The sequence below is a fragment of the Dreissena polymorpha genome, chromosome 7, assembly GCF_020536995.1.
Source record: "Dreissena polymorpha isolate Duluth1 chromosome 7, UMN_Dpol_1.0, whole genome shotgun sequence".
NCBI classification, from domain to species: domain Eukaryota; kingdom Metazoa; phylum Mollusca; class Bivalvia; order Myida; family Dreissenidae; genus Dreissena; species Dreissena polymorpha.
In genome coordinates this window covers 58,694,166-58,712,457 of record NC_068361.1, presented here as the reverse complement: position 1 = coordinate 58,712,457, position 18,292 = coordinate 58,694,166, and the positions used below count along the sequence as shown (strand labels likewise).

At 31.5% G+C, this 18,292-nt stretch overlaps 1 protein-coding gene across 2 annotated transcripts; it reads right to left on the bottom strand.

The window, feature by feature from the left end:
• Positions 1–720: 720 nt before the first annotated feature.
• Positions 721–11,616, bottom strand: LOC127837715 (uncharacterized). Of its 2 annotated transcripts, XM_052365022.1 has the most exons (10): positions 11,533–11,616; positions 6,051–6,221; positions 5,681–5,787; positions 5,345–5,462; positions 4,777–4,914; positions 3,833–4,024; positions 3,475–3,582; positions 2,667–2,906; positions 2,168–2,258; positions 721–1,431 (listed from the first exon to the last, which is right to left on the bottom strand). In XM_052365022.1, exons 1-10 carry the CDS (start codon positions 11,585–11,587, stop codon positions 810–812), a joined length of 1,842 nt encoding a protein of 613 aa, XP_052220982.1. In that variant the 5' UTR covers positions 11,588–11,616; the 3' UTR covers positions 721–809. The 2 variants fall into 2 exon arrangements, with proteins under 2 accessions (XP_052220982.1, XP_052220983.1); XM_052365023.1 differs by lacking the exons at positions 5,345–5,462; positions 11,533–11,616 and having other exon boundaries at positions 6,051–6,074.
• Between the last annotated feature and the right edge of the window lie 6,676 nt (positions 11,617–18,292).

The following is an 18,292-nucleotide window of genomic DNA, read 5'->3' as shown; positions in this document are numbered from 1 at the left end:
GAAACCAATGTAAATAAAATGAACTATGAAATATTTGGGGGTTACAACACAAAATCATAGATAATGGTAATTTGGGGGTTATAACACAACATCATAGATAATGGTTATTTGAGGGTTATAACACAAAATCAAAGATAATGGTTATACCAGTATCTTTTTCTATTTTGTTTAAAATAATCGGCCAATATATTAATATTTAAAGTTATTATGATGGTACAACCGTTGGCAATAATTCGATCATAAAGGATACAAAAACGCTAACTGTAATCAATGAACGCAATATTTACATGTTGGAATTAATTTAACATACATATTGTTGCGAACTTTGTTGACGCCTATATATATATATTTTACACCGGATTCAACTGCCAATAATGCGATGACGTCACGAAAGTATGAAATTCATATCTCTTAAATTTGAATTATGAAAACAAAGGATATTTATAAAGAACTGCACATAACTTTGGATAAGGTTTCTTTACCAATCCCACACACAAAACAACGGATTTTTCCCCCGATACGTGCTCTGAATAAGCGGTGACGTCCACGAAAAATTAAATATTGAGATATTAAATAAAAGATCTTGATGCTTGTATTGATACCTCCATGTTATTGAACTACATTTACATAAATTGACAGTTGAGTAAAATTAAATATTCTGTATTAATTAAAGGCGCACTTTTTTGCAAATCGACTAAAGCAACAGGAAGAATAGCTCCGTAAATGTACCCAGTATATTTATATATACATACAGATTACAAAAAATATCAATACATTAAAATATAGTATTGCCTTTGACTGTGGTATTATTATTTTATTGCATCTTTGTTAACGTGTGCATAGTCAGACTCGTCTGAATGTGAGACTTTTAACTTCAAACTACTTATAGCGTCGTATTCCCCTTTGTTGCCTCTGAGATAATTACCTGAGGCACATGCTTTATTAGCAGTCGGTGGAAAATGATTATAGTCACTAACGTCATCCTCCCCATTTTTTATGATCGCTAAAGTTGTATCGTAGTCGTCTTCTGAAATTTGGTCCACCCTATGTCCGGTTCTCTGTCCATGGCCATTGTCCCCGGGTCGGTCTATCTTGAGTTTATTGTATACATTTTTAGTTTCTTTGGCATCAGATCCTGATGTAAATGCGTTGGTTGTGTTATCATAGTCACTGCTCTCATCTTTTACGCGTTCAAACTGTTCCTCTGGATCATGTATTGTATTATAATCATCCTCCATGTTTGCTTCATTAGCTTCATTGTAATACTCGGCGGTGTTGCTTATAGATTGCGCGCATTTCTCAAGGGTAAAATAATTGTTATGAGCAACATTGTCATCATTTCTTTTTCCGTAGGTCGTGTTGTTTTTAAATGCCGGTTCATCTTCTAAAGGTTTGTCGTTTGCTGATTTTCGTTTGCAATGCAATATTTCTCTGAAGCATAATCAAAATATTTATATTGAAATAATTTGAATGTTTAAAATTTAACTCATTCAAATCACATAAAAACTGTAACAACACACACAATATGCAATAATACCTAATACAGTTTAGATTGCATTCAATTTATATTCTTGTTTATAACATAACAAATTAGTTAAAACGGATTTGCACCCGACATACCACTATAAAATAAAGGTAGACTCTTGATAGATTAAAACAATTTTACATTTTATATTCGATATAACCGTTGCCATGAATGAAGCACTACTTATCTGTATAAATGTATAATAATATTAAACATGCTTTTACATATTTGACATGCTCCTTCTAACGAAACATGCGCTAGTGCCATCACAATACAGCACGACATTTAATGGTGACAACCAACGGAATATGGTTGTATAGACCTGTGCTCTTTCGATACGTTTAATTTGCTTAATTCAAAAATATATAAATATACTAACTGTCTTAAGTGTGATTTTTTTAGTCCAATGGATCATCATGTTTTTAATTTGATCGCAGTGTTTTGTTTGTTTTCGCAAAACTGTACCTCCGTAGATCGTTGTGTACGCAATATATCAATATTTAAATCTACAAATACAACTTCATATTTTGATAAAGGACAACGGGTGTACGATCAAGGATCATAACTATATCGTATGTTGCGTTTGATGTTTTGTTCATTCCCCATCAACAAAATGGGCTTTTCCATTATAATAGCGCATACCTTCTTTTGAGTACAACAATGGCTGCCGCTCCTCCAACAAGAAACACGATAACGACTGAAACACCGATACCTATCCCGCGGGTGGTTGACTCTACAAATAAAATACTCACTTACTTTATATAAACATCACGCACACATAATTGTAAACATCGATTTTGCTTATTGAAAGTACACCGTCTAAACTAACGAATGCATCGATATCGGTTGAGCAAAATAAATGATTATACTTTATGTTTATAGCCGGTGATTCCTTTAACGTATATCGAACAATCAAAAGGTTTTGTATTTTACTTTTAGTAAGTTATTTCTATATTGCATAACCATCAACCGCTGTCCAATAAAAAAAAATATTTTATGTGTTAAAATCGATATAGTTTTATGAACAATAATGATACTTTCTATTTGTAAACATCAATATTTTTTGTATTGAAAATGTCTTTAACAGAACATGTTTTAAGCTAAATTGGTCAGTTTAGAAAGTTACAAAACAAAGCAGTACTTTCAGAACTGGTGTGTTCGTTTCCGTCGTTACTGGTTGGAAACGAATAGTCTGTTGCCAATGTCGTGTACATGTGTGTGGTTGGCGGTCTACTTTTAGACCCTTCTGTCGTTATAATGTCAGGTGTAGTTACGTTGGTTAGAGGCAAACTAGTCTCGGAATATGTTGAAAGGTTTACTGAATGTGTAACTTCTGTGGTATACTTGGAAGTTACCATTTGACTAGACGTGCTTTCAGATCCTGTTAATATTAAAAAGCTTAACATTTAAGTCGGTTTTCAAAACAATGCAGAACATCCACCGGTTATAGTGTGTGCTATCGTTCACTCTATAGCAACACAGTTTCATCATTTCGTTTAGTTGCATCCTATTCTTTTTAATGTCCCCACATCTTTTATTATAAATATTAACGTTATCTGCTACTCAACCGACAATTAAAGTGTAGACTGGAGTTTAAACACCGTTTAACTGTAATTGGACATCTCATCTGTTTACGTCCACTCGTTTGCAAAAATGAAACATTTATTCCACATACACATTACTAGAAAATGGACGTAATGTAAAAATATATTCCAAAGTTTAAATTCATAAAAAAATAGTTCTGAACTATTTTTCCTTTCCTGAGCGGCTATTAAAGTGTTATAGCCTGATTCAAAGCGCTAGTTGTGTTACATAACGGTTAAAATATATGGCCTGTCTTTTACAATTGGGGCTATCCATATAGAAAAGATATGTACAGTTAATAATAATAGTACCAAACCTTGTGTTACGTATAGTCGTAAATCACGACAAATTGCAATATTACATACTTGTGACACAAAGAGCTCTGTACTTGTCGCCAATGTCTGCGACCCAAAGTATCCTGCTGATTCCGTTTGCAAACACATGACTGTCGGTCGAAAATCGGGAATAGAAGTCTGCAACAAAAAAATCTATATTTAACAAAATACAAACTTTAAATATCTGTTCCAGGACTGGCCATGACACATGTTCAAATATACTTGTAATCAATGATAATTTGACGATAAGTTGATGGATGTTATTGTCTATTTAACTTAAAGGATTGCAAAATGTACATTCGTTGAAAAATCGTCGACTCTTTATGTGTATATTTGACTTTAATGACAGTTTCAAATGTTTGTATTTGGACTTAATCAAATACCATACCTTTCAGAGAGAGTTTTATCAGGACGCTTTCTCTGAAAATTCCAGTCCAGTGGTTTTGCTGCTGAGGGTAATAAAAGCCGGTATTTGTTATGCTGCGTTCAAATGATGGATGGAGTCCCTTTGTTAAGCATACTTTATTCCCAGTAGACCATTTATACGACGAACCATCTATCGTGGCTGTTGCTGTGAGATCTCCAAATAAACAACAACGACTTTGTTTTAATAATAGTTTTCATTGCAGATGCGTTCTTGTTATTGTCTAAGCACTCGTACTTATGCGTTAAATATTCCGTGTTGATAAATTAGTACCGATGGTACTAAAAATAAAAACATAAATTATATCAAAATGCATTGAGATTGAAACATAATACATATTTGATCTGTACATGCAAGTTCTTGATATTAACACCGACGGTTTAGATACGAAGGATTTTAAGCGCGTTTGTGATAGCCCGAGTTACTTGATACATGCAACAAGCATATATGTATGGATCGAAAGTAAACTCTGTCATTTGTGTACTCCATTACAATAACTTATATTTTGGATTAGTTCCTAGATTAGCAATTGGTGCGTGTTATGTACGACATAAATTTGACAGTAACGATTTAGGTATCAACACTGCTTTACTCATCGTCACTGTATTTTGAATGAATTAAATAATGATGATCAATGCCAGGTAAATTTGGACAAGCTGTATTGATATATTTACGTATCATCTTAGTGCCGAATGATTTTTAACAATTGTGTGCTACCTTGTGCGTTTAATTACTTGAATTTTACGTACAATACAAAACAGTATACTCCGCCCATGAGTAGTTGCAATATACCCCAATTTGTTTTAAATAAAAAAACATATATTAAACATATACCATGTCGTGGTAGAGTTTCCATTATAAGATCATCATTTAAACCACGCAGTTTGGCAAATCAAGTCCATTCATACCTGTATATGTCGAATTGCTACACAATGAACGTATGGGATCTGTTCTCGAACACGGTTGCCACTTAAAATGTGGGTAAAAATACGTCAGACAATCTCCCTGGAGTTCATACTCAGAGCCCATGACATTTGATGCATTTACTGTGTTCAACAAAAGTAGCATTTAGATAACGTGCATTTAAATGTTAAATTGTTTAACACATATCAATATTTATATCAAGACGTTTAAAGTGACAGAAAGCTAGATTATTTTAATTATATTTTACATAATTGAGTCGGTGTCTTTTTCACTTGGTATTTAACTTATTTATTCTTATTCAATACCTCACGTTGAAATTAAAAAATATGTCTAGTTTCAAACATATTTCACTCATTAAGAGAAAGCACGTGCATAAAAAAAGTTCGCGACCTTATTGTTCTTGTATATATTTGCTGCTAGCGAATCTTTGTCATTGAATTAAAACAAAATATCTTACTCACATCAAAGAGGACATGCAACAGCGTTCTTTTTTTAAAGCATTGTTTAACAACTCAATACATATTAACACTTATTAAATATAACGGTAACCACCGTGTATCAGGGTGTAAATCTCATAACAGTCATTGCAAAGGCTGTTTTGGTCGCCATCGGTGCATCCTTGTCCGTTTGTTTCCAAAGTTACCATGATGCAAATGCACATCAAACCTGACTGAACAAATGCAAAAATCTTTATTATTTGCAATTCAATTGTTCTTGTTTTTTTGTGTTCTTTTCTTCGTTGTTCACAGTTGTTTTATTGTTGTTTTGTTGTGGTTTATTTATTAATTATTTATGGAGTTTTCTTTCATGTTTTGAATACATATTTCATACGAATTTTAAAATCCAACAATCGCTTATATTACTAACGAAGTTCATTTTTATTCTTACCTCCTCACTTGACCTTTTAATTCCGAATTTTCCACCATTACAAATTGTAAAACAATCACCAGTCGTGTTTACGTCTACTCCATTTTCGCTCTGCAGACTTGCGCAACCTATTAAAAAACGTATTATCAGCAATCTGGTACACATACACCATAAATTTTAGTACGTGTACAGCAAAATGTGCATTCAAAAAACTTACAATTTATTATTATAAACATTACTGAAAACTATAAATGTTATATTTGAGTATTCACTGTCTTTATTAATAGTGAAAATTAATAGTGAGATGTATCTATTTTGAACTCATTTTATTCATATTCAGTAAAACGCATTGCGTTCAATTCTACTATCAACAAATTATATTATACAATACCCAGTAGTAGTAATGGAATCTTGACATAAATGTATCCTATCCATACGTCATCGCTAATATTCAATGCCTCGTTAACCTCGAAATATCTGTTATGATATTTAATCTGCGGTTCTCCCAAGTTGCACGTGACATTCGCCCACGTTGTACTTTCGCTTTCATAGTATCTTTCAGCTGAAAGACAAAACATAAAATATGGAAATGTTTAAGAAAAGCATCGAACTATGCAACTACTTTTAATAGTATGTTGACTTACTGCTATATCAAGACAAAAACTATAGTTCAACCTGAAAAATAAATTCAAATTGTTCTGCTCGTAGCGGTCTCAGTGTCAGAGTCCGATCTTGGTTAAAGTTACAGCTTTTCGGAACGCTTGTTTCATTCAAATTCTAAACGTCTATCAGCTATATTGAAAGGTGCAGTTACTTTACTTTTGTTATAATGATTGAATATTAGAGTTTATTCTGCACTTAGAATCTAACTATTTCAAAATATAGGCTGGTTAAAGTGTTTCGATAAGACTGTTTCATAAGACTCGAGAGATTTGCTTTAGACTTAAACCGTATATTTTACATAGTTAAAACACTCTCTTATTTAAGTTTGGTAACTCTATTTTTAGGTGTGTCAACATTAAGGGCTTTTTATAGAAAAAACGGTGTCTGTAGTCTCTTTAGGCAGATTGATATTTTTATATAAATGACTTAAAAAATCTCAACTAAAAATGTGCATTTCTCTTATTGAAAAGACCCCTCATACAATATGAAGAAACTCTAGTTTAAAATTTGTCGAAATTATTGGCCATTGTACACTAAGAAATTTATAATATACGCCAAATAAACATAACTAGCTTTTTAAAATTGATAGTTTTTTCAAAATGTATATGTAGATACCTCCTTTTGGATTGCGTGATTAGATAATTGCGTTCAATATCAATGTAGCTGTTACTAGATTCAGATTGATTTCTCGACAAGAAATTACATATTGTGAATAAACTTCTTATACCTGATGTTTACAGACGAAAACCAAGTATGTTTAAATGTTTATAATTATTGAATGACACCAAAAAATCTATACTGATACGTCTTGCTAATTTTTGTATTAAAGCATTTAAACTTAGAGCCGATAATATTTTGTGTATATGAGATCTAATTGCATACTTTTTTCTCAATCAATTATGGATTTTGAACATCCACTTAACGTAAAAAAATAATAAAAATCATTCTCTTACATATTACATTCTCCCAAAAACCGTATTATTAGTACAAATGCATAAACAAATTGTCGTTAGTTTGACGCATGTGTATTTATTATTGCTTTATTGATATTTTGACGATGAACTGTATATACTAAAGTCATAAATAATCTGTTCTTATGTTACTTGTATCCATACCAAGCTTCGAGATGAAATTGGGGGGGGGGGGGGGGGTAAGGTAACGTTAACCTCTTCTGAAGACAAATGCTTTGTCCACAATAACTTAAGAACATTATGAGTAATAAACCTGAATATATATATATATATATATATATATATATATATATATATATATATATATTCCTTTTAAACAGAGTCTGTTAGGGTTTCAAGTAACATGCATGCGGTCAATGTCAGTGTTACGTCATCTTAAATTATTAAATAGATGGCGATTAATATTTAAAAAACGAATTGAGCTATTGGGATGAAACGACAAGCACATACTGCTTTAAAAATGTATCTCCAGATTTATCACGATGTTATATTTTTGATTGGTAGGGTCAAGGTGAAATTTATATTATCACATATTTTTGTACTAAAAAACTTGAAAACACATTCGGTAGGTGCAATTATAAATTGAAATATTTAAATGTGTTTGGCGTAAGTTATATAAAGTAAATGGGTTATTTTGATAAAGCTGAAAGCGAATAGGCTTGTACCGTACTCAAATGCATACGTGCGTGTGAGCGTCAATTTTGGAGCTGGTGTAAAAGACCTTAGTTAAATCTCTTTTTGCTCAGCTCAAATTCTAGGCCAAACTGTAGGGCCAAGATTCAATACCGGCACGTTGGAGCTTAATTTGTCTCTACCATTATCATTCAACTAGCAGTTGTAAAATAAATACCGATATCCAGTTTGAGAATATAAAGGAAAGTCTGCGCCCATGAATCAAAAGTCATACCTAACGGTCAAAGGTTAAATTTGGGTATGAGGGATTTTGATCTGAAAGTTTTTTCGTCATTTATAATTTAACTTAAATTAATAGTTTTGAACTGAAAAAGAATGGATACCTAAAATTCTATCATAGACCCCAATAAAGAAACATGGCGCATAACGGAATCCGCACATGAAAATTAAGGCGTAAACTGTGAAAAAAGATCACTTAGCTGTTTATTTTATTATACGTATTATATGTAGCATACAACAATTGTAAATACATAAAAAAATGTTAAATCTCTCAAATGATGCACACTCTGTGCGTGTCTAGGACTTTGCATTTCATGTTCGCATGATAACGAGTAACCAAATAGTGTCTAACCCAGATCAAGTTTTATAAACTGTCAGTCTCATAATTCCAATTACAAAACAAATAAGAGCAAATTAATGTCAAACTTTTCTTGCTTAATATATTTATTTTTTAATCTTTAAGTATGAATCACGGTAAAAAACGAAGTGGCGTATACATTTTCCCGTGCTCGTTTGTCTGTGTGTCCGTCGACTGTCCGTCCTTCTTTTTTTCCGTTCTCATGTCAGTCGGATTTGTGTGATGCAAATATCATTAACAAAGAATGTGCTAGCGGGATGAACATTCATACATGAACAACCAACTTTTGGACATGCGTATCAACATATTTTTGTTCGATTGTTATTAACGTTCGTAGAATATGTGTCTTTACATCATGCAAAGACATGTTTCACCTTACGTTTCGCGTAACAGCAAAGAGTACATATGTATGTATCATATATTGTTAAAACTTTCAAAACGCAATACTTTACATTATCTTTCTATTTTACAACAGACATATACACGTGCTTTTTTTAAGTTCTACACTAACGTTTCAATTAATCAAAATAAAATTATGTCCATATTATGCTTAGATGAAAATGGTAATGTGATGCGAGGCGAACACTCTTTCATTTGCCTAACGTAAAAAAAATAATGCCTTAAATAGAAATACCAACATTGTGCTCGTGACCTAGCAAAAGAAACAATAATGTACGATGCACTCTTTGATACAGTCTGCATTACTATCCCTTTCGTAAACGGGGAAACTAACTTGTAACATTATAATAGAAGCATGTTTTAGTGAGCAAATTATACTGTTGTAATGCAATAGACATTTATCAGATATTCCACAGTAAGGAGCAGATAAACCATGACAGGTGAGACAAAGCACATTAGAAATTCATCGCACACATTTATGTATTATGCCCCCTCTATCTTTTTTCATATAACAAATCAAAGCATTGAAAGAAATACCACTTTAACATGAATAATCTTATAGATGAAACCCATCTCAACAAAATCCAAGACTTTTATTGGAATTGAACCCAGGCTCTCCCGGTGCCAAGTCAGGAACTATTGTGTCAACATCAAATGCATATATGGTAAGTTAGCATTAGTGGTCAATAAACATCAAGTACTACATAGATATGCATTAACTGCACGTATTGTGCACACGGTATAGAATAGTATTTTAATTTGATCTATTTGTACGTTGTTTGTCAATGTAAAATGTTTTTTTCATTGTTTTAACATTCACAATTATCAAAAACAAATACAATCGAGAAGTGCACGTATTTATTGTTAACTATCAGTCAAATAAAACAAAAAAAAACATTCGTTAAACCACTTAATAAATGTCATATTTTTTTCCTTGTCCTTACATTATAAAATCTCAAGGAAGTAAACTCTTTCGAAATAGAATGGTTGACGGTGAACGCATCGTCAACGTATATTGGTGATTAAACATAACCTACTCACATCGTTACTATCTCGATAATGCTATTCAAACAATAGTTTAAACATGTTATATTGTGGTTTCGAGTCGGTGTTTTAAAATATGTATGTATGTTCTGTAACAACGCTGCATCAGTATTAAATCTGCGAGAGAAATAGATGATGCGGTAGTTAAATTAATATTTGAACAACATCTTAAATGCATACCAAAATGAAATCACTTAGTTAATATTAAATATATTTAACATAATTATAACACTTGTATTGTTTTTTAACGGAAATGCCGTATATACCGAAGAAGCTATATGTAAGGTATGTTAATAACATATATTTTCCATTGCAATTTTTGTAACGTGGACGAGTATGCATTGAAGTTAACGTTTTGTGGCAATGAGTTTAAGTCAATTTCAATTTTTTTGTAGCTTTATGGTAACAACTTTCAGAATTATCTGCCTCGAGGGAGTCATTTATAACAATAATATGCTAAAGTATGCAATAATACACGCATCCTTATGAAATGCCAGAAAACACACTAAATGAACAAATATAATTGTTCATGATATGCTACATGTGTTTCTTTTTTATCTTATTGCATTTTAGGAAAATATTAACGAATGTTATGTTATTACGATTTACGTTCGTAGTGATGGTCAGCTCAAATGATGTGTGTGTACATTAACACTGTTATTAAATCACTTTTTATTGCGTTATTTTATGCATCGCGGTATACGTGAAGACCTTGAAGAGATAAAATCTTTTTAATTTTTCATAATTGTGTACACATCTGTTTAACACCTAACAGTATGTCTATACATTTGTAAACAATACTTTTTTATAACGATACCGATATCTTCTTAAAATTCTTGAATAATACTATTTGAACTGCTATCAAAAAGCTTAACAAGTGAATATAAAAACAAGTTGTTGTAGAGTCTATATACTTTTTAATCGATATGTAACAATTTTCAACAATATTTCTTTACCTAAATACATTGCTCCGAATTAGTATTATTCGTTTGTTTGCCTTGATTCATTTTCTGATATATTGAGCAATGTATAACTTACTTTAAAAAAGGACCTCACATTTATTAGGTTCTTTATCTTATGCTGATATGAATATAGTTTTTCTGTGCTAATTGCTAAATAAAGACCGTTAGATATTGTATAACAAAATCCATCATAATTGCGTTGCTAATTTCGTTTATACATTTTGTTAGTAATGTATGTTTTATCATGATATATGCACAATTCAACCGAAGTAACAATTCAAATACGAGTTGCGTAATTTATGGTGGTTGTATTACATAACATGGTGGTATGAGTTGTACTTGTAAACGGATTATTACAGAACTAATAACTTAATAAACTTAACCTTTCACTTTGATCGTCTTAACACGTCTAAATTCTAAATTTTAAATTTAAAAAGAAAAGTAAGTTCAAATACGAATGACAATATCACCCCTACATGTAAAATTTACAATTGTACAAATAAATCTCTGTTGTATGAATCAGATACATTTACCTGTACAAAATATAAATGTGCATATATTTACCCTTAAGTGTTCCCAAAGCCAGTATAAACACGCACATAAGTTTGTAAAGACACATTATATCTCGTCCGTTACTGTCCTAAAGATTTAGATTGAATGAATGAGGAAGTAAACACAGCCCTTATCGCGCAGCAAAGCTAGCACGCAAGCGCAAATCCTATTTAGGTTAAGTAAATAAATAAGCTGCATGCTAAAACAATTGTTTGATAATTCACCGTGTAGCTATATATATGATTTCTGACCATAACTCGTCATATATAAACAGCATAATGACTTTCTTCCAAGATGATAAATTGTAATATACATAATGTAAACTGATTGAAACTGCAATGCTTTGCATTGGCCGTTCTTCAAGCGCTGATATACTCCAAGTTGAATTATTGTTTATGTATTGTTATTACAAGTGTTGTTCATTTGGTGATGCATATGCGGTTTGAATATCCCTACATTAAACATAAATAATTTTATTTGAAAAATAATTGTCAGGATATTGAAGCAGTGAGCTTCAATTATTTAGGAAATCATTAAACAGTACTGGACAAATAATTTTAAATAACGATCATTTGGTTGGGGACGCTGAAAACCTTTATTAATATTTCATCATGCAAATGTAATGACTTTGAGTTATTTCTAGAAATAAATATAGAACTATTTGATGGCGTTATTGAACAAGTTTGAAAATTTTATGTAAAATATACCGCTACACTAAAACCATATAGAATTCGAGAGTTTATCACAGGTTTTGTAAAAGTTTATTTAGGATTAACCAAATCATTTGTAATGTACCAACATATAATGAACTAGGACGTTTTTCATTCTATACTAATTGACATGTATTCATTATAAAAATGACATCATCCATCCTTTTGTTACATACATTGTTAAAGTCAATATATCATGTGCACACATATTTAAATTTCAGTGTTTAGACATCTTTGTGATGACTGTCTAACTTCTCTCCGTCGCAGGTGACGGATTTAATAATAGCCAAGTTTGAAATAGCTTATCATCAAGTACTCACTTAAACAAAGATCGTATTTGTGTAATTTTGATTTATATCATATTAACTGAATTGTGAGTCTCTTTGCTTTTTCCTAGCATTATTTGTATCTTAAAAAAAGTGTGAATTGTGTTTGGTTGACAAAGGAGCCTTAACTAATATGATTTGTATATTCAGCAACAGCGTTATTATCTGTCATTTTCTATAACGTTATATTGTATATATTGCGATTCACACGCACATCTTAAAAGAGAAAACATATTTTAATTGTTAAGTAATTACGCATACACTAAATGTCTTGTATCTACAAACAGCATCAAATACCTAAATTTTTATGTTTTTCCACTGACATAATTGCCCTGCCAAATAATACCGTAATGGTAAAACTATGTCCAGTATTGTTACAGTTAAGAAATACAATTTTGTTTTTTAATTAAGTGTCACTTTACTATTTTTAAAACTGAATGAATGAAATAACAATATACATATAGTTGGCTTATGAATGGGTCTTGATCTTTATTTGTGATTGTTTTCGCATTATTATTATTATAAACCAACTTTTGAGTTTTTGTGTTTGAACATGCAGAACAAGAAGCATCTATTTTGCAGTTGGATAATCCGCTCTTTATTACAAAGTTCAGCCTTTTAAATTATGTATCCCATAGAGATTTATTAAGCAATAGATAATAGTTTCTAAATGTTTTTTTCTAGGATTTACGAGAACCTCAGTTTGGGAACTCTATTGACCCAAATTCAATTTTTTTCTAGATATTGTAAAACTAATTTTTTTGACAAAGTTTCATCAAGATTAATACATCTATATGGATTATAGATTTGTAAAACAAGTTGACCATGTACCTAAGTTTTGAATTCTTTACTACTTTACGTAATTTATAACGTGCGGTAGATATGATAATGAGTAGGATTCTAACAAAGTTTCAGCATTCTTGCGCCATTTATGTTGCATATGGATCGGCCAGATTAAAAAAAAATGGATTTGATCAAGTAGCCTATTCTTAAATTACTTGCTTTAGATTCATTATTGGCCTTCATATAGTAAAGATAAACATTATAACAAGATGCCAAGAAGACTATGTTAAACATGTGTCCTCTAAAGTTATTACGAGGTTAAAGTTTCGATAACATGATTTTCCGAATATTGTGTCTGCTGATCTAATTTGAAAACCACCTTGCCAAACTTAACTTAAAGTTGAAAAAGAATATGCTTCAAACATGTACATGTTCTGCGCGCAGTGTGTTTGGAGGCATTCCCAAGTCATTGTGTATGCGAAATCGATGTCAAAACGCATTTTGTGCAACTTTTTCCACGTTGGAACTCTTTAATTCAATTAAATCCAAAGAAAGCCATATAGTTTGTTTGGAATAATAAAGCCACATAATCGCTCGTTGTTTACAGTCATATAGATTCGAATTGACTGAATGAGGAAGTTAACTCAGCCCATATATTGCATTAGCGATTCAAGCGTAAATCCTAGTTATGATTGACTTGTAGCTTATCGAGTCATATGCCATTTTACAAAGTGTTGGTAATTTAAACGTGGTTATCTTTACACTCCCGTTTGCAGTTTAGCGATAAGCATTCTGTCTTAATGTATGATGCGGTCATATAAATGTCATCAAACCGTTAATTGTAATATACACTGGTACCGTTATTATGTTTCAAATTAAATAAAATCTTATTGCAGAAATTTTAAGATCCAACAGGGACATAACAAGTATGACTTTAAATAAAATAATGCATAACTTATATAAGTATTCATGCAAGTTTGAATGTTGTAGTATATGAACCGAAGGTAAACATGCACACAAATCTACACGGACAGTTATAATACTATATACTTTATAATAATGTATACCTGTCCGCCATTATCATCGGTGAGGCATACCATTATTATATATTAACGCCATGTGTAAAGAGGGCATAAATCATATTGCAAATGTCCCCAGTTTTACTTGATTCGAGTCATTTTACAAACATTGACAAAATGCCTAATAACAACATAATGTTCGTTTCGAAATTTGTATGATTATGAATAGTGCACTCCATGTAGATACTTGTGGAAATATACTGTATTTACTATGTTGCATCTTAATTGATTGTCATTGAATAGTTTGTGTAACATTAAAACAGTATTTTCCAATTGAAATTATTAATAATTATAATTTATATGCCACTATCATTTGCTTACAATGATCTTTTTTACGAGGTTTAATTTTATTTGTTCACCTGTTCGATGGTCAATAGTCTCAATACACAGTTAATTTACTCAAAATATCTAAAAATCCTTACTATATAATAATGAACGAAAACATTGCATTGTCTGTGGTTTAAAAATACAATTTAGTCAAGGCATGCTCTGATTTAAAAAAACAAAAACACAATATAATATCGGTCTCCTTAAGTTAACATTGACCGCCTGTTCATAAAAGCGAAACGAGTATGAACATGGCTTTAATGTGTTGTATATTCTAAAGATTCGACTTTTAGGTGTTTGCGGAACATATTAAGATGTTACCGATATTTCTGTGTTTCTGATATTAGATTGTTGCATTATTGTGTGTAAGGTTAAATTTTCTAAGAGGTTTTGTATTACAAAGTAAATAAGATTATGTTATTTTATTATAGTATTGTTGTGTTGGACAGATTGATTACACACATGTTTACGTAAGGTGGGAATGAAACTGTCAAACGCCAATAAATATTCTATACGTTCTAGCTGCAAAGTCCCCACGACATTAAACATGTAATGTCAATAACCGAGATGAGTTAAATTAAATTTACTATCATAGTTAATTTCAGAACATCATTGATAAAGGTGAAGTAACTTCAAATAAACGCAAATGTTACAGATTTCATATCGTATATTACAACCGTTTACATGCTTGGAATTACAAAAACTATGCATGTGTACATAATTTTATCAAATGAAATGCCATTTTCAAAATATTAATTATTTCTTCCTACAGAAAATCTTAGTTGAATAGATCTGATTTATATTAAACTCATTTTATGCTAAATAGGTTTTTGACACCCAATGATTATCAGCTATGTTTAGAAGAGCTGCAACATATGTTGTATTTTAAAATGTTGTTTTATTCGGCAACAACAACTCAATGGATATATGACTTATATGTATGGCGTACTTGAAAGTTTAATTGACGATTACAACAAATAGAGATCAATTGTATGGAACGCATTCACTGTCTTATAATACCAAAACGTGTGATATTACGTCAATCTGACTGAGTATGAATGCCTGTAACCATAATATATATGCATAATCACAATATATAATTTGAATATATACAGATAAAACATTAATATATAAAGATATAATTGTCTTTTATATAGATAAAATGTAAAAATATACAAGTTATATCAAGTTTTTGTATTATAAGACAATTTAGACAGTCAAGGCGTCACATACAATTGCATAATTTTTGCCGGGATGTAACCGACAGAGACACCATAGCTTATTTGTTTGTCATTCAAGAGTTAATTCACATGGAAGGCGCCGTTTTACGTGAAATCTGGCTCCGCTACATTACAGTCCAGTGAATGTAATATTGATCGGTGATGATTTTGTTTACAGTTAAAAACTTTTTCATGAAATATGATTTGTTTCAGTTGAAATAGCTAAGCTCATCTGATAACATGTAATGTGTACGTAAATCAATACACCATTCTTGAGACTTGCTTTCCCAGCGTGTGTGGCAGCAGCAAGACGTTTAGTTAGGTTTAAATTTTAACGCCACTATAAACATGAATTTTTCTTGCAGTATAAAGCTTTTCAATCGGAAATGTTTAATGAAAAATGTATAAGCAGCACAACAGGATACTCCAGAACAATTATAAGTCGATACAATCTGATTAAGTCTTTTTTTTAGTCACTGATAATGTCTTTATAAAAGATACAAAACACTTATAATACGATTTTTAGGCCTGCATATGAAAAAATAAACAAACATCCCTTAACAGAAATCAAATTTGAAATAGAATCCATGTGTAGCAAATATCATTTTGTACACTTCATATGCAACGAGGAAGTCAGAACTGACGTTCTTAAAAATATAATAAGATATTGCAATATAGTACTTGGAATGAGAATGCAACACATGAGTAAAATCTAACTTTTGAGTTATTTCACAAATTATAAATACTATAAATTATTTTGTTATTTTACAGTATTAAGGTTATTAAATGACATTATTATGAGATGGAAATGGAATCATTACACGTACCAGTGCTTTGAAACACATGCACATCAGGATAGGTAAAGTAAACATGGAAACGTGCTTGTAATAACTGATTATTTAAGCCGGTATGCACAGGCGTATCTAACACGCAATCAAAAATTAACGCTAAAGTGTTGCTCGATCAGTTTATTGTTCATTTTGGTTTCCCTGCTAGGTTGCATTCTCACCATGGCGCTAATTTTACATCTGCTCTTATCAATGAATTTTGTCGAATTGCAGGTTTGGACAATAGCAGATCCGCACCCTACCACCCAATGGACAACAGCGTAACGGAGCAGTTTAGGCTGACTCTACTTAGCATGGTAGGCATCTTGGAAGAGAATCAAACGGCCGATTGAAAATGATGTATTCTTACATTAGTACATGCCTCTACGTCCACTCATCACAAAAGTCAGGGTTTTTTCCGCAGTTGTCGATGTTTGGCAGGCAAGATTTACTAAAGCTAAGAGGCGTCACCTGAATCTGTTTCTCCCATTGTCGACAGTAAACACTGGCATATCAAACCCACAGATAACATTATGCGTCTCCAACATTAGAAGCGTCCGGTACAGACACTGATGCTGAAGAAGAGACGATTGCCAGACTAAAGCGGAAACGGAATAAACCGCTGTGGATGACGAAGGTGACTTCTACACGTGAATGTAATTGTAACTGTATTATCGGAAACATACTTTCTAAACCGTGCATTCCGTAGCCGTTGTTGATGCACACAACGTAATGTTATATGCACGCATTATTATTATTATTATTTCTAGAAATAGTTTGGCGTTGAAGTAAACATGCATTGCGTTTAAGTATTAGGAGTAAGGATACTTATTTTCTGGGCAAGGAAAGTTAGTCATAGAGAAATTTAACAAACCCTCATGTAATAACAAAATCTCAACAAGCAAAATCAATATCTAGATATTTGCATTAACATTTATTCTTTCCAAACAGTTACTACAATATAGCTTACCAACGTTGCCAGCTTTTATCACCTCGACATATTACACATATGACTAGTTCGCGGCAATGGTTATATGACAAGCGCAAGTAATCGTTAAATTGCCACTTGACCGCCAACACATAAACACCGTATATGTTTTATATATTATTCTTCCGTATTTTAACAGGATATTGCTATATATATATTTACAATTTAACATGTGTATTGTTATAATCTCTTTTCTAATTTAATGCAACGAAAGTCATTTATTTTATTACAATGTAGCCATGCTTTTATTAATGTTATTACTCTAAATGTTGTAACCCAAATGTGATTAATTAAGGGTATTTGCCACTTGACCGCCATAGCATAAACACCGAATATCTTTGACATGTTGTTCTTCTTTGTAATAACAATCCCTTTACAAAAACAATATCGATATTTTCTGAGAGCTACGTCGAAAATATATATTTATATATGTTTATTTCATAATGTTTTATTTCAGAAAACGGAGCAGTTCTTCTTGTTAAACGTTTGATATATGTTAGCACTGTTTTAAA

What these genes read in the sequence shown, in the direction of transcription:
- LOC127837715 (XM_052365022.1), bottom strand. Translation starts at nt 11,587, where the DNA reads ATGTGTCTTTACAAACTTATGTGCGTGTTTATACTGGCTTTGGGAACA. An exon ending in GGCTTTGGGAACACTTAAGG is followed by an intron (nt 6,222 to 11,532) that starts GTAAATATATGC and finishes TTTGTCTTTCAG; the next exon opens with CTGAAAGATACTATGAAAGC. An exon ending in CAGAGCTCTTTGTGTCACAA is followed by an intron (nt 2,907 to 3,474) that starts GTATGTAATATT and finishes TAATATTAACAG; the next exon opens with GATCTGAAAGCACGTCTAGT.